At 42.5% G+C, this 25,142-nt stretch overlaps 1 protein-coding gene across 1 annotated transcript in view; it reads right to left on the bottom strand.

The window, feature by feature from the left end:
• The window catches only part of COL24A1 (collagen type XXIV alpha 1 chain), a 138,849-nt gene extending 114,262 nt beyond the window's left edge, over window positions 1-24,587 (bottom strand). Inside the window, exons 1-6 of the mRNA XM_086463065.1 lie at window positions 24,460-24,587; window positions 22,189-22,250; window positions 16,251-17,557; window positions 8,554-8,607; window positions 5,131-5,184; window positions 1,436-1,489 (exon numbers count right to left, since the gene is read on the bottom strand). Of these exons, the coding sequence (XP_086319191.1) occupies window positions 1,436-1,489; window positions 5,131-5,184; window positions 8,554-8,607; window positions 16,251-17,557; window positions 22,189-22,250; window positions 24,460-24,587 (1,659 nt within the window). The remainder of the gene's footprint in view (window positions 1-1,435; window positions 1,490-5,130; window positions 5,185-8,553; window positions 8,608-16,250; window positions 17,558-22,188; window positions 22,251-24,459) is intronic.
• Between the last annotated feature and the right edge of the window lie 555 nt (window positions 24,588-25,142).

Here is a 25,142-nt window from a genome sequence, read left to right as displayed (position 1 = left end):
CTTTCAGGATTAGCACCCAAATTCAAATTCAATGAGCCAATGAACAGATCCTGGAAGTGAGTTAGCATCAAAGTAAATTCAAGTCCCTTACTTAGGACGAGCAAATTTGACTGGGATGAAAAATTAAGAACCAAAAATAGTGAGAACTACAAAAATTTAAGGCATAAAAATGCCTATCAGTCCCATATTTTTTGATTGTAGATGCATTCTACATCTACTTAGGTGTAGGTCATACATATACACAGGTGGGCTTTAGACTGTTCTGTGGCAGCTTGGGCTCATGCCAAAGAACATGCTTTGAGTTTTGGGTAGACATGTAAAGCTCACAACATTATGATTAGATTGCCAAAAGCAAGAGCTGGTTAGAATAAAATAATGTTGTTATTTCTATTAAAGCTGCACCTTAATTTCTTATCAATGCATCAACAGACGCATTTCTGAATTTTGTTCAGCAGCCCTTTAACAGTGAAAATATATATTATATATTTGTGAATTTTAGGGTTTGATAGAAATTATGCATTAAAAAAAAAAATGTTATTTTACGTATACATCATCAGCTAGTAAACAACCATTATTTGCTAATGCTTGCTTCATTATGGAGAGAGGTCCTGGACCCCTACAGTGTTTTCTACTTAGCACAAATGTTCCACAATTGAACTACTAGCAAATGCTCTTACTAAAACTTCGCATAAATACAAGATATTCTAAAAGATAAAGTATAGGTTAATACATTATAATGCAAACATGCAATTCCATTTTTAGTATTATCACACTGGTTTTAAAGTTTCATACGTAGTCAGTAGATTTGCAATCTAAAAATGAAATAATCACAAGCTTTCAAGGCCATAATTTCTATGAAGAACCACTTTAAATATTTATACTCAAACATTTTGGGCAGAGAGGGCAACTGCTAGTTTGGCTAAAGCAGCTTAGCAGGAACTAGCAGGAAAAGCCTCTGAAGTGAAAGGACAAATCATAGCATCAAGAGTCTGTTAAAAAAAAAAAAGAAGTGTTTAAATACAACAAGAGATGCAATAATGTGTGCACTTGTCATCACCAAATTTTGTCTGTTTTACGCAACTTTCTAGACTAATGCAAGGTACTAAAGAAAACTGGAATCTGTACTTTGTTATATCAGTGTGAACGGAAATCAATTTCATTGTTCTAAAAGTACTTCCCTTTTAATATTTTTAATTTTATTTGTATAAATGAAATATATAATTTAAATTTCAGCTTTGAATATAATTTTTTATTTGTCTTTGGTTCATTACATCACCTCCATCTGCACTGGTCAGTCGTATGTAATTGCCAAAATACACCAGCATCACAATAAATACAAAGCATTGTGCTGTTATATCTTGTCTGAATATTAAACAAGGCTTCAACAAAAGGATAGGACAGATAAAACATTTTTCTATAATTAAGAAAATATTACCTTTTCTCCACATTTTGCCTGTCCTGGAGAAAATCCTGGGTCTCCTTTAGGGCCCTGTCACAGAAAAATCAAGCTCATTATTATCATCAGGGCAGAGAGTTTTTAATAATATATGCGGAAACAAATATTTTCAACTATTACAGCAAGAGGAGGGAGAATGTTCATATAAAATGTACTTGTTATTACAGATATGTTTTTCTCGTAACTATTTCAAGAAAGAACTACAGCAAAAATATAACAGCATGAGTCTGCATCGAAACGAGATTTACGTTTCCCAAATGTCATATTTGGCATTTACATTTCCCGAATGTCATAACGCCACAAAAACTTCCGATAAGCAGGTTTTATTGGTAAATCTGAGCAGAATTACAGCAGACATCCCAGCTGAAATGCTCTTCCCGCGTCTCCACCGTTTCAGGACACTTATCGGGCTGTATTACTGCATCGATTAAAATCTTGTCCAGGCTTCCTCACGCTCACTACCTGCCCGATAGTACAGGTAATCCTTTCAGCGCCTGGAAGGACAGGGCTGTAAACAGGCAGCACAGGCCTCTGGTCAGTTAGGAATTAGTCCCTGGCAGACAAGACAGCTCAGAGTTCTTGGCCAGGAATTACTGCCCATGTCCAAGACTAGGCCACAGGGGGAGGAAGGACGCTGCCACACCGACCTCCTGTTTCAAATCCTGGCCGCCACATGAAGTGCCAGGGACTGCAGGCCGACATGCCGCAGAGGCCTGGGGCCTGCTGCAGGCCTGGGGCCTGCCGTGGGCCTGGGGCCTGCCGTGGAGAGGACCGGCCGGGCCTGGCAGCCAGCCCCGCAGAGCTGTCGGCTACAGGCAGCTCCGCCACCCCAAACCCACACCCCTCCACGTCCAATTCATCGCCCTTAAAACAGGCGTCACCAGCAAACGGCACCTCCTGGGACAGCCCGGGGTGAACTGCTTCACGCTGACCCAGCAGTCACCGGGGGAGTTCCCAGAGCCACAGGCTGAAACCACATTCATGGATGAATAACTGAAAACACAGTAATTGTGGAGGAAATGGGGAACCGCTTGGTACAATTCGTACCAAAAGCTGCACGCAAAAGGCGCTGTAACATTTCATTGACCTGTCCATATAAATGGCACAGGCTACAACAGCTTTCTTGACTTCAAAACTGTTAGAGTAACACCGGGTTGTAACTCACGAGCATCAAGATGTACTCTTCTCACTCAAAAATACGTTTTATGTAACCAAGGAAATCAATGTTTACTATTAAAGCTATCCCACAGCAGCGCTAGATTAAAGGTGACATGTGCCTTTCATCGAAAGAGCGCTGAAGTTGGGAAAAAACAGCTGTTTAGACACCGCCGGCACAACCCGACTCTCAGGGGCAACGCTGGATGCTGAGGGACCTACAAGACGAGCAGCACGAGGCTTCCTGGCAGTCAGCCCTCTCAGATCTGGAACGTGCGGGGCTTCCACTTGAAATGCTACGGGGCCGACCCTCCTCTTGCGTACGGCATTGCAGAGCAGCGGTTGTCCTTCCCTCTGCGGCTCAGGTTTAGATGTGCGAGGCCACTTGAGAAACTAAGCTTGTTGAATACTAAATAAAGGCTGGAAATACGGCAAAATGAATCTGTTGCGTTAAATTGATGTGTCAGGTCACAGAGAAGGCAGTCCTTCAGCATGGCAGGAGTGAGCCAAGTATGCTCCAGCTGATTTACATTTTGGAAGGTAAATAGTTATATTCCTCGAACAAGTCCAAGCTGTCTTCTGCTTCCATTTTCCAACGCAGGCATACTAAACCAAGAGTTGTAATAAAATTGCCATCAGCTCTTGGCTAGTTAAAACACAGGCCTTCTGGTAACTTAACTGTTGCCTTTCCTTTCCCTTATAAGCACAATTAATTCCTCGTTGTTTTTAATTTAAAAACCAAACAGCCATTGTTATGCATGGCCCTCAGTTGTGGATTAACAGCACATCACCACAGGTCAAGATGTGAGGATAAAGTAAAGCACTTCATTATTTAATCTCTGTAGCATTACATGTAGCTAGAACAGTGCCAGAATCCACAAACTAGATTTTCTTAACTAATCCATTTTTCAAAAAGCAAGGAACACAGCCAAACCTCATGAATACTTTTAGACAACTTTAAAAACATCTATCAATGTTTATCAGGAATTAAATGCCGAGGCCTTCAGCTATCAGTTGAAACTGCTAGCACACGCTCAGAGCTGGATACTATACTGTTGGGGTATCAGCTAATGCTGTTCCGTGCTTCAAGAGCAAGTGCATAAGTGATGCTTCAGCACAGGAAGGAAAAACACACGCATCTCAAAGGCAGAATAAAATTCTGCATTAATTTACTGCCAGAAAATTGTTGCAACTCGTCTGCAATATTTTAAGATCAAACAAAAGTGTGTTTCATTTCAGCTTACACAGTCAGTGTGGGTCAACTGGATCTTCATAGTCAAAACTTCACGACCACCTGGCTAATTTTTATTTTAAAAGTGTTTTCAAAGATACTTGTATTGAAAGGATAATTTAATAGTCTAACAGAAATGAAAGAGACCACTAAGCACCTAGTAATATTAAAATATAGATATATTTTATATATATAGGTACATGCACACACACACAATTCCTATTCTTAAAATCATGGAGCGAGCTACAGAACTGATGAGAATTACAATCCAGTGGAGGGGGAAAATACATCATAAAATAAATCCTTGGTGTAGTTGGTTACAATTCTTTCTCTGGAGTTGTATTCTATTATACTGCCACCATAAATATGGCAAAAATTAATTATGAATCCTCAAGGTTAACTGCTCCTGTAGAAGTAGCTAATAACAAGAGCACACACAAAAAATAGAGTCACTTGGTTTTACAGTGTTTGGCACTGAAAGCTTTATTAAATTTTCTTTTATGTCCTCAAGCAGTTTTTAACACCTGTCATGACAGGTCAGATTCCTGCCATTAGGAATCGTACTAAAACAAGTCATGGTTACTGCTGGTTTTTTTCCAAACATATCTATCAAATTGTTCAAGCTAAATATGAGTTGAAGGCATTCTGCAACTGCACAAATCTGTCAAATCTTTTTAAAGGGCCTGCGTTGCACAAGTTTGAAGGGTTTTATTTGAGCTTCCAGTCCAGTATTTTGTCTTTGGCTTTAAATATCACACACCCATAAATCTTCAGAAAAGTATTCTAGCATATTAATCAAGTGATAATGTCTGAAATAGTAGAATATTTAAAAATCAAAGGTTGGGCATTGACAAAAAAAGAAGAATTTAGAGAGAATGACAGTCTATTTCTCTTCCTTTTTTTTTTTAAAAAAAAAAAGGCAAGGCAAAAGGTTACAGCAATTAAATGTTTATTCTCACTTAAATTCCAGTTTATCAAAGAGGCTGACCTGATTTACAAGAACTCTTTTGGGAAGTACAGACTACTTGCACGGATAACAGTTTCCAAGTCATCATACTGTACACACAGGGTTTCCCCCCCCCCCCCCCCGGGAATAAACTGCTGTTTTGTTTTGATTTGAAGTTCAATTTGATTGATTATATTTAATTAAAATATGTTTATAGTAACAGTCTCCATCTGTAAGCCAAAGAAGGCCAATTGCTTCTGTTATAGGAAACGGTTCTGAGGCTTCTAAAAAGTCATTAAGAAGTTCATGTATTCACATGGCAACACGGATAAATCAACTCACCTTTGGACCTGGCAATCCTGGCAAACCTGGATTACCATGTGGTCCTGGAATACCCTATAAAAACACAAAACAAAAACACAGAAAGGAGTGGGATTAATCAGTACTCCGCTGAACAAGTACGAACAGTTTGCAGAGAATCATTTTACTGCATCATTGCTGCTTTTAGAAGCACTGGTTGGGATTTTCAAAGGATTCCCAGGAAATAAAACATGCCTATCTTCCTAAAAAATTAAAAGTGAAGTTGAGTACTTTCCTTTCTTTTAAAAAAAAAAAAATCTCAGCTTCTATTCCCAAGTAATTCTTAACAGGTATTTGGCACACAGTCACTGCAATGTTGCCCTCCAGCTACAAAACTTGGAGGCATGGGATAAAATCGAAAAAGTCACATTCTGAGGTACCGAGCCATATGCTGCAAAGAGAAGGAAGTGGATTAGTTCTCACTGACCTAAAAGATGACTCAAAACAACGCATTCTCTAAACAAATCACAGACAAAACCCCTTCACCGACCCGATTCTCCCACAGCCAGTGCAGCAAATGGGCTTGTTACTAAAAAAGTTGGACTTCAACCATTCCAGGAACAGAACGGGCTATCAGGACTATCTATGCCTTCCAGGATGTCTGCTCCTGCAACACACTCAGCAGTCCTCACTCCTTGACAAACTACACTTTAGGGAAAATACTTGTTGCAACAGCTGTCAGCAGCTTTTCATCTTCCAAACACTGAAGGACCAAACTGGTAAAAACCTATCCCCGGAAAGCTGGCAACAAAGCTTTTGTTGAATTCACTAAGGCAAAAATTCCACCCAAACAATTAATCCAAATACCCCAAATAATAAGAATCCTTTTCAGCTTTCTCATATATTCAGTGGTCTAACAACAGATAAACACAGTGTTTGTCTTTCCCTCGCACGAGACTGAATTTACCAGTTACACGTTGCAGTAACACTGAAAGCTGTATCTGTTAAGTGCTCCCTCTCGCTAATGACAATGTTGACATAACTCCACAGAAATGCTAATCCCACGGCCGGTTTGAGAGATTAAATTTGCACACTGGCAACTTCGGAGGTGCTCTCGGGGATTTAGGAGAAAGGAAACAAGTAGAAAGTGCCAACGTAGCTGCAGAGCTGAAGTGGCTCCTAGCTTTTGCTGCTGGCAATGTGATCATCTTGGGGCACAGTACTACAACACAGAGGAGCAAAAATATCCTCATGAAATGAGAGGCATTAGGGGGATGTCGTCTCACCACGGTCTAATTCTGAAATTGCTGAAGTTTCATTACTGCGAAGCTCAGAACAAGCCAAGACACTTCGAAAACCTTAACTGTCAGACGTGGACCTCTCTACCATAGAACTACAGAGGTCAAAATCCTTTTTTAATGGAAGTCTCTAACCATTAATCAGGCATTGATACCATGCTCAAAGCATCCAACCCACGTGAATCTCTGTCAGGATCGGGTTTGGACACACGCTCGAGAGGCCCTGAAGAAGGCCCAGGCAACGTGGCTCTGCACTCTGCCGCTTCCCTTCGACACCTCCAGTCACATTTCAGGATCACAAATGGCAGCTCACAGGAAGGAAGACAAGTCGCAGGGCAGACTGGTCGATGTGGACATGAACTTTACATCAACAAGGTTTTATGTGCTTTTTGGCTCAAAAAAATCCTCTATGATACCATGTATCTTCACTACCTGTACTTGCTTGAATTTATCAGTGTTGTACAAACTAAAGAGCACTGATGTTTCAAAAACATTTATTTCTTTGATCAAATAGTTTTATAGACTTTCTTGGCCCACAAATATATATTCTAAACTCAGAACTACTAGTAAATACTCATTGTGGCCATCTCCATAGTTTTCCAGGCACCCTACTGTAAGCTGTCTCTTCACATTGGAAAAAGCATGTCCTACTCAACAATTAATCCCGAAAACTCACACAGTGGAGCACTGTGCTCCTTAGTACTCTATACCTGTAAAAAAAGACCTGCAGAAAAAAAAAAAAACCACCACCAACCAAACAACAACTGAGCAAGAGAGATCTCACCAACAGGCACGGCTTTGAACATATGGGCAGCCTCCTCTAAGCCGAAGACAACTTCCCAATTGTGAGGATCTAGCTGGGTACGTGGGATCCTGCCTCTGATGCCAGAGGCACTATGCAACATCAAAAAGCCGACTTGTAAAAACTGTCAGCTCTTATGCAGAAGGATAATTGGAAAAAAGGATCCAAGAAGTCAGGAAGATATGGATTTGAAGGAATGCCTTTCATTTTACAGTTTTAAGTGCATCTCATCCACTCTTGCCTCCAAGTGCTCTAAAGCATCAGTTTGGTTTTGGGTCCCTGTGGCCAGCGCACTTTCCCACCCGGTCAGACCAAGTTTTGAAAGCCAGCAAAGCACAGGATGTTCAACACACCACCGAGCAGCAGCTTCTTGTTGGAACGGTCCTCAAAGGCTGAGTCAAAACTCCTCCCACACATCTGCTGAGCCTTCATACAAACCACTCCCTTATCTCCCACTTGAGATTCGCCTAGATGATGCGTTCCAGCCGTGACCACTTCGCATCCCCAAATACCATGGCCCGAAAGCACCTACACAATAACTCCTTGCCTGTTCCCTCCAGCTACCCTTCCCCTAAAACCCCCCAAATCAACCATGACCTCAGGGACTCCTCCAGCATTTTTTTTGCACACAATTGTTCAAACATTTACCCTCTTGCCCCGTCAACTACTCCTTGCAGAGGCACAGTCTTTTCCCGTGCTCTTGGCAGCTGGGGCACGGGTTTCTGCCCAGTGCAGCAAAGCCTGTGCTCTGTCCCTTGTCCCTGCTCATGCTGGGGTGCACCCAGTCACACAAAACAAATCAAGGTTTGCTACTGCAGCTCGTTTCTTGGGCAGGTTACGCAGATATCTATCACCCCTTTTATCAAGCTGTGTAACACAAGAGGCTAAAACGAGTTTTTGGGAGTGATTTTTCCCCTCCCTCTGTTTGCAGCGGTTAATTTTGTATCTACCGCCTGCTCCTCCGTGGCTGTGGCATGCATTGCTCACTCCCCCTCATTCCTAACACCAATGAACATGACCTTAGATTGCAGCAGGTGGGAGCAGCATGGAAAAACTAGAAGTTAACATCGGGAGCAGCAAAAGCCAGGCACAAATGTAACAAAGCTCTGTGTACGCATCCGTACGCGGAATTAACTACGCTGGAGGCTCACGGCAGCAAAAATACCTGTTTGCTTTGCCTTACTTTCACCTATCTGCTAAATGTTGGGAATCATACACTTTCATAATCACAGAACGAAGGGACCTTGAAAGATCATCTAGTCCCAAGCACATGAATAAAGTTAAGAACAACAAAATGATGCAGACTCCAGTTTGATTACTGGTGACCTGCCTAGAGCTACAGAAGAACATCGCTGTTTTACTCACCCGAGGACCTCTCTTTCCTGCTGGACCAGGTAAACCTGGAGGACCTGGAGGACCCTGGTGATAGAAAAATCAAAACAATTGAGGCTAAAAGCTGAGACAAGGACAGTATCACAAGTCTGAATCAGACCAGTTCTTCTAACTGATGACTTTCTGCTTGTGCAGACCTTCTCAGTTCGGAAACCAGTTCCCAGACTGCAAGCACATGTGTTTTTAATCCGGCTCTAAATCAGATTTCTGTTTAGAAAGTATCTTATGTCAGAGGAATTGGAGCTAACAGTCTAGATAGTAACTTCTACTTAAGTGTATCAGTTCAAGGATTAGAAACAAGCAAGTGCAGTGTATTTCAAAAGAAAGAACAGAGGATAATTAAGCCTTTTTAATCAGCATACTGGCATGCCAAACACATTTTAGAAGTAACTGTGAAAAAATGAGATACCACCTTACAGAAAAGACAGACATGAAATAGAAAAAAAAAAAATGTGGACAAATGATCAGTTTCCTATTAAAAGCTTCTGGTAAGAATAACTGGTAGCATGTTTGCCCTTGTATATACTGAATATCACCTTCTTTAAAGAAAATGCAAATTTTTTTAAAAAATGCTAGTATATAACCAGATGTGTCTTCTGCAAATAAGTTAGATTATTAGTCACTACAGGAATATTAGACAGTGTACCACCCTCTGTATATCTAGTTGTTTCAACCATGGAAACCTTTCCTTTTCCGTACGCGATTGCTGTTCACATTCAAAACGCCAGGATCTGCTTCACTGTACTCAAAAACGAATGGGAGCTCTAGACTAAGACCTGCACCAATTTATATTATCTTTCCTCTATCACGCTTGAGCCCTAAGGAGGCACGGGCTGTTCTTAAGGATGAATTCAGCTGCCATGAATGCCAGCACAGCACGTCCCAGCTTTAACCGCTAGGGAAGGTGGGCATCACCCAAGTCAGACCTCAGGAAGGAGGTCGGTCGATAGCAGGAAAGGATTCAACTCGCTCTTTCACCCAGGCTTCTTCGCACTCTCATGTTCTGTATATACTACAGCCTCTCGGCTGAGCCACTAGGCAAAACACTGAGTATCATACTGCCCATCACCAAAAAAAAAAAAAAAAAAGAAGACCAGCACCCTTTGGGGCTTTCTTAGCAATCAATGAATCCTTTATTAAAACAAAAGTTGTATTTTTGAGAACCTCAAGTTTTGTGGAAGTGATATTTCTTTTTCCTTGGAAAGATAACATCACTGGCAGAGAAGACAGTGCTGATTACGAACTTACAATTGCATTAACTTGGCCAAAATACAGACCACTTTGGGCAATTCTGAGAAAAACTCTGTTCTGAGGAAGGAAGAAAAAAAAAAAAGAAAGACTTTCGTCTCCAATTAATCATAATAATCTTAGGAGTCTAATTGTAGTGCAACTGCCTGTTTCTAGCTGGGGATATTTGTCTGTCCATACATACTGCATTAAGTCACGCTGAAACCCATGCCCTGCGCTTCCCTCTCTGTGTAACTGAGAGCACAGAAATCTGCCTGGGCTTTAAGCGAAATGTAACGTCACACTTTTAGCATAGGAGGCTCACTGTTCACCCTGATGGCACAAATGCTCACTAGCACACTCATATTTTTCTGAAGTAAAAAGACCCTTTATTTAATAACAAACACCACCACCCCCCCCGCCCCAGAACTGTAGCAGACAGACACATGGAAAGCTCTTGGCCTGGCATTCTTGTCCAGGTCCAAAAATGTACCTGAAACAGCACAGAGAGCTTCCCACCCTGCCACTGCTGAAGTAATATGCTTTCTGCTCTGTCCTCTCAAATTGGGAGCTAAGAGATGCACTTTGCTTTGAAAATTATCCTGGGACTACAAAATGAAACGTATTTTTTATTCGGTAAACCAGTTGCAAGTAGTGTGCATTCTTTTGCGATCTGTGGTACAAAGTTCTTCTGTATCCCTGTTTCAGGTGCTTTCTACATTTCCTTAAAAACACATCAATATCCAAACCCCACCATTTTTCTACTAGAAATCTTAATGAGTATTTATTAAGATCCCCGTTCTTTGCTGCTGATTTATTGAATGAGGGCAGTGAGATATTTTTTTCCTATGTGACCTTTTACATATTTTTTTAATAGTACCTGCTTCCCTTTGGAAAAAAATAAACAAACCAACCAACACCTCCCACACTTTGATTACAGTAATTCCTAAGTGATTACCTCTCCAATTAAAAAAAAAAAAAAAGACAAAAAGAAGAAAATCTAATCACAACCAAGCCCTCTGCAACCCCTAAAAGAAATAGTAAGATATATCTTGAACTATGCAGCCACAGATGAATACCGCTTTCTCAAGGCTTTCTAAAACAAAGTCAACCATCGTAGATGAAGTCTCTGGTTAACAATAATAAGCAATTAGCACCAGCCATGCAGGCGTTTGGTTAAAGTATGAACTCCTTAACCAGAGGACGTGACAGCCTCCAGCACAGACTCCTCCCTCCAACTCAGGCAGCATCTCTCCTGACAGCAGAGCACACATAAGCCTCCCTGGAAATGTTTTTCCGACTACTTGTAAGAAGTTGTTCCACCCTATGTACTTCCTCAACCTGTGAAAGCAACTACAACTTCAAATCAGCGTGGCTGGTTTTCTGCTAGCTAGGAAGGTATGTATGCCTCTTAGGCATCCATGTCAGCCACAGAAGTCAACATCTGAGAGTGGGCCAATCTCTCTTAAACCAAGGAATTAGTCATTTGTTTGAATAGCTTTTCCTGGAAACAGTAATCAAACCTGAAGCAATTAAAAGTGTTAATGCGGTGGTTTGCATTTGACATTTTAACCACTAACAAAAAAAAAACACGTGACTTTGTGTAAATATTACTGAGGCAAATTTAAAATTCATTGATTTAGTAAGCTCAGTTTGCTCAAAACAGATCATACGTACCTTAAGAAAGGTACTACAACTCACTGTCCTTAGGAACTGTAAAAATTCCATTTAGCTATTGAGGGGAGAAGCTCAAGTTCCACATAATTATGGCTTAATCCTGAAATAATAAAAGTAGATGCTACTCTTCCAGCAATTTCCACTACCTTTCAAATGGTCATGGGGATGAATGTAATGGTGAACTTTCACAGACACTTTCTAGGAATAGTGAAGCCCTTCTGTGGATGCACGTGCTTTTAACTAGCCCTACGCCAGAGGTAAGGGGAAGCATTTCATTTACAGAAGACAAGCCCCAAAGATTTCAGATCACAGCAGTAAATTCTGCATTAAGTAGTTAAAACTTCTGCACAGGCATACGCTGATCCTGTGGCCATTCAATACCTGAATCATATTCACTGAAGTTTCTCTTGCAAAAAACCCCATGGAGTTTCTCTTTAAAAGGCATTTGACTACACCCCAACCGCTCAACCTCAGCTCACCTCAAACACCTTTATAAAAGACTAAATTAAAGGAACACATGAGCTTAATGCTTGATCCATCCAATATCTAAGGCAGGTGGTCCTTTGACAAAACAAAAAACCCACGAACCTTTCTGTACATCACCACCAAAATACCTGAAATACAGCAGGGAAGTAAACAGAAACATCAGGCTCAAAACCTCTCTGAAAAAAATCTCCACAAAAGGAAATTCCACTTTTAATATTGCTAATATCACTTTTTCTACTGTGCAGGTATCACTCTGATTAGCTACGTTTTCCTTATGTCCCACCTAAAATTTCCTACTCTGTCTTGCCATACTTTCTGTGAAGAGGCAAAAATGTCTCTTTATTCACTCACCCTTTGCAGAACAGTAACATTCGTCCCCTGCTTTCATGACTAAACACACCTTTGTTTTAACCTTTGCTCAGAATCATATTTTCTACAACTGCGCCACCGTTCCTGCAACCTTCTGCAATCCTTCCAGTCCGTCTACACCCTTTTCAAAGCTCATCCTCCAAAACTGAGGCTGCTTCTCCAAACTGCAGCCTCAGCATTTCCAAAACAGTAGCAAAATAGCCTGACACTCACCACTCCCGGTATCGTATCAAGCATCACAGTGGTAAGACAAATTTCTTCTCTAGTGCACTGTAACATTACTCTATCACCCTCATCTGACTGCCTAACCAATCCCTCCCACATCCTCTATCTGTACTTTTAATTTCTATGCTATTGCACTAAGTTTCATCCCATCAGTTTTAGACCACCTGGAACTCCGAGTCTGCCGCTCAGAATTCTCTCACCTACTCCTAGCGTGCTTTGTCTACCTTTTTAAAGCATATTACTTCATACAGATACCAATGATGGAGCAACAATGATCCTACCAAACATGAATGTCCACCTATTCTTCCTTCTTGCTTCATTCGCATTTCACTGGAAATGATAAAAAACCCCACACGCTTCTCTTTCCAGATGCCCTAGAGTCAGGCAGTCACTTGTGTATGATTAACCTCCTTTCTTTACAGCTCTGGAAGCCTTTCCCTTCCTCTGTCAAGAATTTCTACAATAGCCAAAGCAATGTCATCAACATTAGAGGAATAGATATATATATGGCTTTGGGTTATGGATTAAAGCTTTTCAATGTTGTTGTGCAGAAGATAGGGAAACTGCATCAGTTTCAGGTGAGTTAAATGAAATGTAATGTTTAAATATTTAAAGCTAACATCTTTTTGCTACTAAAAATGAAACAGCAAAAATCTTAAGTTTCTATCTGAATCAGCAGATACTGGATAGATTTCTCAGCTTGGGCAGGGAAACGCGAGGGTTACCTGCAGAGCTAAAATGCATGAAGGTGATTAACTGCCCAACATATCGCCTGTGGCCAGGGAGAGCCTCAGCAAGCAATTCTGTTCAACGCTACCCCAACTGCTGTTTGTTTAGCACCACGTTTAGGATCTCTGAACCTCCCTGTCTCATGATTCCCAACCCTCACAGCTCTTGGCTGGAATAAGAGCATCTCATCCAGGACTCAATTCCGCCGAACGCAGGGCTTGCGTTCCCAGTTCCTCCTGGCAACATCTCCAGACTGCTTCCTCGTACCAACTAGACAGCCTAAGGAACACCACCTTTTGCTCTGCTACTATTTTACCTCCTGACTGTCTTCACAACCCAGAAAGCTTTTCCAACAGAGGAAACTAATTCCTAGCTCATTTCTCAGGGGAAGCCAAGCCCTGCGCAGATAGGCCTGCAGACGCAATTACCTACCAGCAAGCGACCTAAATCAGCTCTTTGGCTTGTATCAACCCCCTCCTTCTACCAGTGTGGGACTATGTAATATGTTACTGCAAACTGCTTTTGTCAGGAATTTCAGTCACTGCCACCGCTAGAATTTTAATCAGGGTCTTAATAGTTTTGAAGAAACAGGTGTCCTTTTCCATATGCTATCCATAAATGAAAGCCTGAATTCTGGAGCCCTGCTTTGCAGCGGTGGGTAAATTCTGCAGCTGCAGGACCGTGGAATACAACAGGCCTAATTATACAAGGCAAGAATCAGTTCTGGTAGGTGATTAGAAGCTAAAACGAAGCTGAGAATTTTAAGAACCACAAAAGCTAGTCCTTGCCTGTCAACTCCAATAGAACAAACACTATTTCTGTGTTGAAGTCATGAAAGAAGATTCAAACCAAGCACAACGTAGTGAAAGAAGAAAAAAAAAAAGGGGGAGGGCGGGGTTTCATGCCTCATCAGGATTTTTTGCTGCAAGGGAAGTTTGCAAGTTCCTCAGTGTTGGTTTTTTTAGGTTCCCCATTGGTAAGACTCTGTGGGTACTTAGGTACTAAAGTGTTAAAGCCACACATATAAAAGCTGGCTAATCTCTGGTCTTCCCTGCACGGGCTGAGAAAGCAAACCAAGATCACCTCTTCAAGTCTGAGGCCAACAACAGTGGCAGGTACTGTGCCACGCAACCCCCACGGAGCACAAATCTTTACCAAATCTTGTGTCGACAAGACTATTGCAGTGGCCTCATCTCCTTTGGCATCAACCTCTCTGGCAGCACAAGGCTTTGCCTCTGTTCCAGTGGGTGCTGATGGCCCCTTCAGCCAAACTAGTGCCCACAGAGGTCTAGATTAACTTCCCAGCTCTGCTACAGATCTCCAAGACCTTGGGCATGTTATTTAAATCCTGACTCAGCAAAACACTTCAGCACAAATGCCCCGTATTCATTGCTACAGCCTATACCGAACGCAAGGTCTGCTCTAACTGCCTCCCTAGACAAGACAAACTTCTGTGTCCCCAGTCTGCAAGACAGGCATAGAAAATGGTAACATAGATATCCCTGAACTCCCCAAATCAGCTGTCATCTTTGATGCCGTATGTATACTGTGTCTAGAAAAATACAGAGCATTTGCTTGGAGTTTCTTAATAACTCAAACAACCAGCAGCATGATCAGCAGCTGTTTCTGTGCCACGTAAAAAAAGACTAGATTTAACTTTCTTAGCTATGACTGACTGATATCACAATGTATAAGCTATGTGCTAAAATTAAAAGCTTCCATTAGCAGTTACTAAATGTCCTAAGCTCCAAAAATGGAAATTAACCTCATGTTGATGACAGCTTCATACTTAGCAATACGTCCCCATAAATACTATCATATGGGACAAAAAGATTAAGAAAGGCTGACTTCACATTCAAAAAAGATCAAGCAAGGGCACCCCTGGACTAATGTGATTTGCTTGTTAACACTTTTTTAATTGTGTAACAATCCCTTTGCATCTGGGTCCTGCTTAGATTAAAATCGGAACTTTTAACTAGGTTTTCAGTTGCTGACTACCTTAAGAAAAAACTATTTCAGTGCTGAAAGAAGACACACAATAAATTTATGGGCACATTCAAATATACATCAGGAGCTGCTTAACATGTATCAAATTGCTTTCCAGCAATAACCACAGAAATGCACACAAAGAGAGGGAAAAAAAAAAAAAGAGCAAGTGGAATTACCTACTCCATGATAGGGTTTAAAAATTTTAACCAAAAACTCAAACAAGCACTATCTATCAGAACTGCTGATTTTTCTTTTCTATAGCTATATGTATTGCCCCCATTTTTATGTATTAAAGAGTTTATGAGCCTTGTGCACACAATAAGAAAGGACAAACCGGTTTCTATTAAAAGCACTACCCTGCATTTGCAATTGTTTCAGGGATCACCCTGCAAACCAAAAAAAATGCCAGAAAATCTCGTAAGACTGTTCCAAAAATCATTTTACAGGCAGGTTTGCATGACCCCATAACCTCAGGTTACGAATGGATTTACCAGTCTAGATGCTGCAACTGGTCTCTTTCTACAATTACGAATTTTGATAGCATTGCTCAACTGAGAAAACTACGTCAAGTCTTCCAAATAGCCTGGCTGTTCTTTTCATGGATCAGTGTCTCCATTTGTGCACTCTATGAATTTATCCTGTAATTTTATTAAGCGAGCAGTCTCCACAATTAGCAGTTACAAACATCTGGCTGCATTTCAAAGTTTCAAGAAGTCTGGGTTGCCTACCACTTCACCAAAACGTGGATGTCTTGAATGTCTTTGTATTCTGCCAGTAAATAAAAATATACAGCACTTACACCAAAATTACATGCGGGAGAGAGACATACTTAAGGCAGACAAACATTTGTACAGTACAGCCGGGAGAAGTCGCAGTCAGCTTTGGCATGCTGTGCGAGGTTTCTTTCAAAGCCCCTGTTCAACGTACGGTGCTGTATTATAGTAAAAAGAGTAGTAAAGGCAACTTACAGGAGGTCCAGTTTCCCCCTTGGGACCTCTGACACTTCCCACTGCAAACATTTTGTCAAGATCTTCATAGCCACGAGCATAATTATCAACGCCAAGTTCGTAACTGTTTGCCGTGTGATAAGTCTCATCGGCATCAAATGCACCTTCCTGCCCTGGACCGAGTTGATCATCCAGGGAGAGGTCAGCAGGTGACCTGTACAGGGTCGCGTTGAAGATTTGCTGCTTTTTGCTTGGTTCATCTAAACGCTGCTTTGCTTTGTCCGTTCCCTTGCTTTTAGTTTCACTCTGTTTTCCAGGAGAGATCAGAGAAGGCTCACTTTGCCTGCCCGCATCTTCTGTGGTATTATCTAAAGTATCATCTGGATATGATCCTGCATGGGGTTTAGCGATGCTTCTTTTTTCACTCATCTCCTGTTGATGAAGAGGCAGATTGATGTTCTCCTGGACTTCTGTTTCAGGCCAAGCTTCCAGCAACAGAGGTTTGGCCTCCGCAAACTCTGACGCAGAGACATTTCTTGACTCCAAGTATTCTGGTAGAAAGTGAATCTGAGCAACGCTGGTAACAGCAACGTTTGATGCTTCTTTCCTTCTATAAGCTGATATACCTTCCGACCGGTTTTTCTCATCGATTGTCATCTTTGCAAAAATATCCAGCCCATCTGACCCACGCGGAGCTCCCAGCCGAGATCGATACGTTTCAGCCTGGCGACACTGCTGTTTCACGTATTTACAATAGTTTGCAGAGGCTTCTGCAGAGGGAATAATATCTAGCTGACATATAACTCCTTCGAAGCTGACAGAGTGAGAGTTCATTCTTCCCAGGGTAAATAAACCATCCAAATCAAACGTCTCCACCGCAGAAAGTACTTCCCTGCTATAGTACTTCTTTCCGCACTCAGCGGATATTGAGACAGTCTTGTCCCTGATGTCAATGGCAAACGAATGCCATTGTTCATCATGAACACTGTAATCAAAGTATACGGACTGCTTCCCTCCAGTGTACACCACTACCTTTCTCGGTAGCAGCTGGACACCGAACTGCAGTCTACTTTTGCTCCTAACACTGAAAAGGAAAGCATTATTTACTCTGTAAGAGTACAGCCCAACCAATATGGTGAACTGGTGCCCTAGATTTGATGGTATAACTTGAACGACGGGGGACTCAACATGTGCGTCGCTGGTTAGTACAACTCCTGACACGGTTCGACGAACACCCTGAGGTAACAGAGATGATGTTGAGGGCACTGTCGTCTCTGAGGGCTGTGGAACATCCTTCACGAGGCCCAGTTGATGAAGAACATCTATTGCTGTAAAAAGAAATGAAGGCATACTGTTGATTTCCTTTACAAGCTCATAAATTCAGATCCATATAAAGAAATGTACACACAGTATCTTAACAAATCTGTACTCCCTAGAGCATATATACTGCACACAGCAAGGCCACCAAATTCCTAGTGTAAGGCACACCCATCTTTCACATAAATCAGACAAATAATTAAAGCCAGAACATCTCTAAAAAAAAGAAAACTACACAGAAGTGATAGAATGAATGACATGATGGTTTGAGTTGGAAGGGACCTTAAAGATCATCCAGTTCCAACCCCCTGCCATGGGCAGGGACACCTCCCACCAGACCAGGTTGCTCCCAGCCCCATCCAGCCTGGCCTTGAGCACTGCCAGGGAGGGGGCAGCCACGGCTGCTCTGGGCAACCTGTATTTGGGGTAACCAAGAAAAGTTAAGGATTCTCTGCTATATTAAGAGAAAAAGAGCAATTGAAACAAACAGATGCTCACTCTTTTAGGGGAAAAAACAGTCTCCTTTCCCAGTCTCCCATGTTTACTGGATATACTCATAGCAAACTTCAAGAATAGACAGATGTTGGCTTAGCTTCAGTGGTAAATTATGCAAAGAGCCTGAGATTTCCTTGACAGCGGTTTATAAATTGGAACCAAAAGCATCAACCTGAATGCACTGTACATCTTGAAAATTAATTACACACCTTGTAGTGTTTCTAGTCATGTTTGAGATTCATGAATGCGCCAAGATTACCCTGGCAGGTAGCCAGCGCAGACAGACATACAGAGAAAGCCTATCTGTGCAGAAAGTCCTGGGTGCGCCAGTTTCTCAAGATGTTTTGCCTCACAGCAATTAATTTACCGCGGCTGTATTTTTATCTGTCAAAATGCTAACAGAGGTCGGGTTAAGGCAGAGCTTCGAAGCACAATGCATCTGCTAACGAACCCGCACACTTTCTCAGGACCCCAGTCCTGCGTGGTCTGCTCGTAGTTATGGAGGAGAAAGCTGTGCTTGTATTGCCCCTGTGAAAAGCTAGGAAGAAACGCGGGTCCTGAGCTCTGGGCAACGCAGAGGTCTTACACGTGCAAACAACACCCCAAGGCTGGAGACCCTGCTGCAGCACTTCTGTGCACCGGCTGGGCCAGCTGACTGCACAGAGGATAGTCGATAATCTAACCTAAGGTTGTGCCTAAATACCACATCCTAACCTGAAACTTGGCGAGTACTTGTATTTTAAATTATTAGTCATTTCATATTTGTATTTAAAAATAACAATGCACGTGATCTGTCCAAAGTATTATACAATGAAGTGTAAAACAAAATGCCTAAACTGGCTTAAAACAGTCAATTTAAAAATGACATTCCAGAGTAGTGCTACTAAATCTCAAACTGCAAGCAAAATTGCCAAAATTTTGGCAGTTCTGATTGGAAAACAGCACGTTGTTTAGAAGTTATTAAAAAAAAAAGGAAAATCATCTGGGAGCATGATTAGAAATAAGACACATTCTCCACATCCTGCAAACAGCTTTCTGTGAACAATGGCAGGTCCTGAGAAAGCTTCACACAAATAAATGCCGTGTGAAAAACGACAGCAAAAGATTAAGTATCAACTAATTATTCCTTGCTGACTTGCTGCCTGTTAACCCACCGTCAAGCCAAAAGGCTGTTCCAAACTTTTTTGGCCAGTCCTTTCATTTCTGGTCCAACGTGCATTTTTTATTTTATTTTAAGGCTTTCAGAAGCTCTTGGCAGTACACAGGGTTGTGGGAGCAGGCAACCCTCTCAACTCTTCCTCCCAGCATGAAAACCACTATTTTCTTTACCTATCAGTAGTCAGTTTTCTTTGTTTACCCACGTCTACACAACATCTGTCTTCACTTACTGTTTACTCAACTCATTAGTCCCCCAAATTGTAACAGCTCATCTCCTTGAAGGAAAAGTTGGTTTGGGTTTTTAGTGTTAAGTGCTTTCCTTGCACCTTCTAGGAGGACTTGAAAAAGTCACAATCTTAACCGCATCATGGAGGGGGGGGGGGGGACACGGACGACACCAACATGGGCTTTGGCAAAAGATCTTCTGACCCTCTTGTGGCACAAATAAACGCCAAAAAGGAATTGGGGTGGGATTTGGCTATTTGCTCGTTCCACACCCCTATTCTGTTCAGTCTCTCTCACTCATTTTCCACATTCCTCCATGCTCATGACTACTCTGAAGGCAGGATATTTGAGGTGCTCTCTCATGTAACCATTTCTCACTTTACCTGTATGGGTGAGGGAAAGACAAGGGTCGTTCGTCATTCAGCCCCACCAGAACTGAGTAATTACTCAGCAGGTCACCCATTTCCTAGGTGATGCTGCATCTGCAATTGGGTAAATTAAGATACCTGGCGGCCACCAACGCTCTCCCAGACACCAGGCTGAGCGACTGGCAGAGGAAAGCCAGACACATTGATCCTGTATGTCCTTGAGTCGCACTCAAAGTGCCAGTCCTCAAGGCTGAGGCTGTATCTTCACATGTATTTCACTTCACACAATTTATAGCAGCCTACCAAAAGGAACAAGGCAGAGCTTCTCAAGCAGAGCATGCACGGGCTGTCCCATCAGATCAGGAGAGAAGGAACATTAATTAAGCTAGCCAGTATTTTCCTATTTGGCAGAATATTCTTTTTCAAAATACAACAGCCAAGAAAGTTTTAATAACAGCTTAAGTGTTAACATATTCCTAATGGATAGACCATCGTGTTTCTGGACAAACTCTAAGCACTGCAAGTGGAACAGTGCTAGCTCTGCGGGTTATATACAGACACTGAAGGACACACTTGAGCTGCTCTTTTTTTCTTTTTTCTTCTGAGGAGGAGGTTTCCTCAGCCTGCTGGTCTGAACTGCTTTTTGCAGCCTCGTTTATGCACCGTGCAGGTAAAGTGCATGAGGGACCAAGTTCACCCACGGGCAGAAAGTTGCCTCGAGGTTCAACGCATCGTCTCGATCCCAAGCAAACACTTAAAGCAAATGCAGTCTGTGCACGGGGGGGTGGAAGGGAGTTCCCACTCAGTCAGGCTTCTCACGTGGCAATCTAGAAACGCTGTTGAGTAATTTAAAAAACAAAAAAAAAAAAAGTAGGAAAGCTCCTTCATCTGCTGGCGACAAACTAAAAAAATAACCAAATAGAAGCATGTCAAGACTGGAGGCTTTACCCCATTTCTGCAAAACTCTGTGCACAGAGACACTCTCAGCCAAGAGGCAAATAAACCTCAGACTGCACCCGCTCCCCTGTGATGCTGCCGCCCCCCAGCCCCGAAGCCTTCACAGTCCCCGCCTGAAGTTCTGTTAGAAAAGCAATTCTCAGGCTGAGGCACACGAGAAGGGAGAGAAAGTGTCTCTGTGCAGAGGAGGAGGGTGGGACGGAGGGATGAAGACAACTCAACCCACCACTGCACGCCTGTCTCTGGCATCCCCCACCTGCTCCCGCTGCACCGGGAAGGCGCAAGCTGCCTCCCTAAACCAGCCTCTTCCCTTTCCATCCCTGCAGGGCCGGAGCAGGGCAGGCCACACACATCTACGGGTGCTGCCCCTCCTCTGATAAGAACTTGGCTCAGCTATTAGAAAAAATCTGGGAAAATCCCGTCATCCCAAAAGCACATGGCCCCCATCGAGCTGAGCGTGAAAAATCAACAGCTAATCTTACCAGGCGAACAACGAGCCACTAACGGAAAGCAAAGCTACAAAAAGAACAGGAGAAAACCCCACAAACCAACGCAAATGCAACTGAAAGAAAAAAAAAAAAAAGGCAACCAAGCTTTGCCAGTCGTGCAGGGAAGGATGAGAAGGACAAAGACATTGGTGAGAACGACGGTGGGAGGCTGCTGAGATATCCCAGAGGGCTCTAGCAAAACGTTATGAGTCTTGTCTCAACCATGCAGCCCAGCTGTTTGTTTGCAGTGAACAGACTGACCAGCCAAGGGTGACCCATTTCTTGCTTCACCCGGGTGGTGAAGGGACACGGCAGAGGACTGATGCTGCCGCTCTGCTGGCAGATAAGAAATGACTAAACGGCACGTTAGCCTCCACCGCTTCGGGACGTTAATGCTCCCACAGCAGTCCCTAGCGCAAGCTGCACAGCTGGTGCAGTTCTAACAGCTGGCAGGTTAAAAAAGAAACTAAAAACCGAGACAACCCGATTTCCTCGCTACCATCTGCATCTGAACGCAAAACCAGACGAACGCACAATTTCACGTTTTGCTTTAATGATGCCAGCCTAGACTAAGCCTTTATTATACGCAGCGGTTTGCTTGCACAGCCCTAAGTGCAAAGGTAACTCGGTCCCAGCTCGCCACCCCCAAGGACACCCACTTGCAGTGAAGACACAATCCAAGCCTTTTCACTGTACAAGGCTTCTCTTTTACGAAGAGCTTGCTTAAATATGTAAGCAATTTCAGAGACAGAAAATGGGAGTAATTTTCAAAAGGTCATCTTTTCCAAACTGGTTGCTTTAAACTTTCCCTTTCATTATGCTGTGGCTGGTATTTTCTTTAAGTCACCATTAAGGAACTGAACCGAAGGTCACTAGTGACAACAGCCATTTTACTCTTTTCATCTAGTAGCAGACAATACAAGTGTCCTGTTATAAAAGAAGCCTTCTCACCTTGTTTGGGTACTTGGGCAACACCCACAGCTATACATGTTGCAATAAAAAGGAGAGTTTTCCTGAAAGGGAAAGAAAGAAAAGAACACGTGAGAAAACATCTACAGTTTCAGAACTCCAAGGAATTAGAAGCTTGATTGAACATCCAAAGTCAATGGCAGGATACCATTGTCTTGGATCAAAGCCACCACATCGTACGACTTTCCACAGATGCGGAGAAGGCATTTTACAGAGATCAGTGATCATGCATGCCCTCATATATAGTTTGTCTGTTTCACACTGGCTTTTAGTAATGAAAGTAACTGCATCTGGTTTATATTCTCTTGCAGCAGCCTTCAAATAGGAACGCTGCTATGCAGTAAATTTCTTCCTGGAAAGAAAACAAATGTTACTGTAAAGAAACCATAAAATAACGACAAGTTAACACCTGTAGAAATCATTAGACACTTTTGACCCGCTATCAGTCTTGTCACTACGTCACACCATTTCACCGTAAGTGAAAGCGTTGAGTCACTTTTGTTCCTGTATAACCAAATTTTGTTACGTTGCAAACAAGACGGGCTCTTCACAGAGTCAAAAAAACCCCATCACATCATTGACTTAAGGCTTCATGCTCAGATAAAGAGAGTGCAAGACTGACAGGCATCAGAGGCTCACCGATTGCAAAGAACATGTGTAAGGCTGATATTGATTACGTGCTCAAAATTTGCTTTAAAGTGTTGGATTTGGGGCAAAGAATACATTTTTACCATCATTAAAACCAAGATTGTCTGCTGTTAATTATTGTTAATTAGAAGCATCTTACTCAATTATCATATTAGCCAGATTAGCATCTAATCACACTCTTATCAGTGATTCAATCTTTTAATAAACTAGAAAAATATTTTCTGTTGATGTTGGACATCCAGGCACAGAAACAGAAGAATGTAACAAACACAGAAACCTTTTAGTTCTAAGACAAAATACTTCCAAAATATCAAAAATACAGTTCTGATACCACCTACTCCACTCATGCTCAAGCCTCAGCTTGACCCTCTTGCTCATTAACACATGTAACCTCGTTGATTTTTCATAATGTCAAACGCCAGGTTGACTAAAAGCGTTTGCTAGAGAGCACCCGAGTACCTGGAACAAACAGCATTTAAAGTAACACAACTGCAACCAAACACCTGTAGCTTCATGTGGGGTAACTTTGCCAGCTAATTACTCGGGTTTGCACGGCAAAGAAAAGCGCCAGAAGAAAACCTGACCACTCCATACAGGAATAGATGGTCCAAGCAGCAACGACAGACAAGTTCCTTCCACCGAGTGTTTGCTGCCAGGCTGCCTTCAGCTCAGAGGGTAGCGTAAGCATCAACCAAGTGTCAGTAATGCTAAAATGATTTAAATATTTATATCTGTATGAATACATGTATGCACACACACAGAGAGCAGTATTTAGTGAACAAAATTAATAATCCTTTAAAGGTTTGCATTCAAACATTCCAGAAACATCCACGTGCATAAAAATCACAGAGCAAAAAAAATCTAGTTTTATCAATTTGCTCAGTGAAACAAAGAAAAAATTGAGTCAAAATCCATTGATCTAGCAGAGGATGGCTTTGATTACTCACTCTCCTTCCACACAGGCAGTTTTACGGCGGGGTTTCACCCCGGTTTTCAAACCCTGTCCCCCTTAGGGGAAGGGGGTACTTCATAGCTGGTGCTGCTGCTTCTCGTGGGCCCCCTCCCCAGCCCAGTCCATCCCAGGCAGCAGGTAGTTCTCAACCACCCCCTCCCCAAGCCCAGCCCTTGAGAGCCACTTGCCAAGCAAAGCCCACGGCCCGAGCCTTCCCTCAGGTCCCGTCACGAGCAAAAACACGGGTGGCAGATGCTGGGAGGAGAAAGGAAGCACCATAGACCCAACCAATTCCCACTCCCCCCAGGTGTGGGGGTTCAAACAATAATTCTAAGTGCACCACCCATCACCACCCACTTCTTCCAGCTGGCAAACCAGTTGGCTGTTCTTTCCTTTTCCACCGGATCAGCAGCCTGGGCTGTATTCACAAACTGCCACACTGCTTTTCAGGCAAAGTGCTTCTTTAAACGGGATTTCAAATTACAGGAGCAGGGAGGAGAAGCTTTATAAAATTAGACTAAACATATTTTTCCTGCTATGCTATACGTTGAAGTGTTTCCTGCAGCATTCTTCAAAGCATCTCCTCAAAGTTTTCAAAGCAAAGAAGCGGGCTGGACCTCGGACAAAATTAGGTCCGTTGGTTACGCACCTACATTGGGATTTGCACGTTGTGAGAGCGCAAGTTTCGGCAATCAGAGCAAATGAATAATTTAAGGAACGCTAAGGCACGATAATGGTGATATTTGTCATTGGTATTGCCACTGTAAAACCGTAGATACATCGTGTTTCCAGAAGAAAATGCACAGAATGTAAAGGATATTCAAAAATATGCGTCATTGCTCAAGTTCTGGTCGCAGAAGGGGAGTGGGGTGGAAGCTACGCCTTACAAATCCCACCACGCTTGTACGGGCACGTTGCTTAATTAACCACTGCAGTCCCTAGCTTCCTCTCTTCAGGCTCTCTCCTGCTACAGCCACGAAACGCCTACTGGAGCGGCTCTGCCACTCCTGCAAAAGGCCTAACGTTGACTGTTGCCCAAACGGGACACTCGCTTCGTTTTTTTCAGCTCTGAAGACCAGGATTCAAGTTCACAGTTTCTTTGTCACACCATGCATCGTCTTTCGGTGTGATGAGAACCTCAGTGACAGGACATAGCTGTGTTAGGGAGAAAGTCCATGCATCGCACTGCATCAGCTAAAACTCAGGACAACTATTTAGTCATCCGTCTTTCAAGGGCGCAAAATTAAAATTAATTAAAAGTTAAAGTTAAAATGGAGTAAGACATTTTCGTTAACTCCAAAGTCAGGATGCTCAAATAACCCCAAAGCCCAGAATG

The sequence above is a fragment of the Leptosomus discolor genome, chromosome 3, assembly GCF_034619465.1.
Source record: "Leptosomus discolor isolate bLepDis1 chromosome 3, bLepDis1.hap2, whole genome shotgun sequence".
In the NCBI taxonomy this organism is placed as follows: domain Eukaryota; kingdom Metazoa; phylum Chordata; class Aves; order Leptosomiformes; family Leptosomidae; genus Leptosomus; species Leptosomus discolor.
This window is presented reverse-complemented; position numbering and strand designations above follow the sequence as displayed.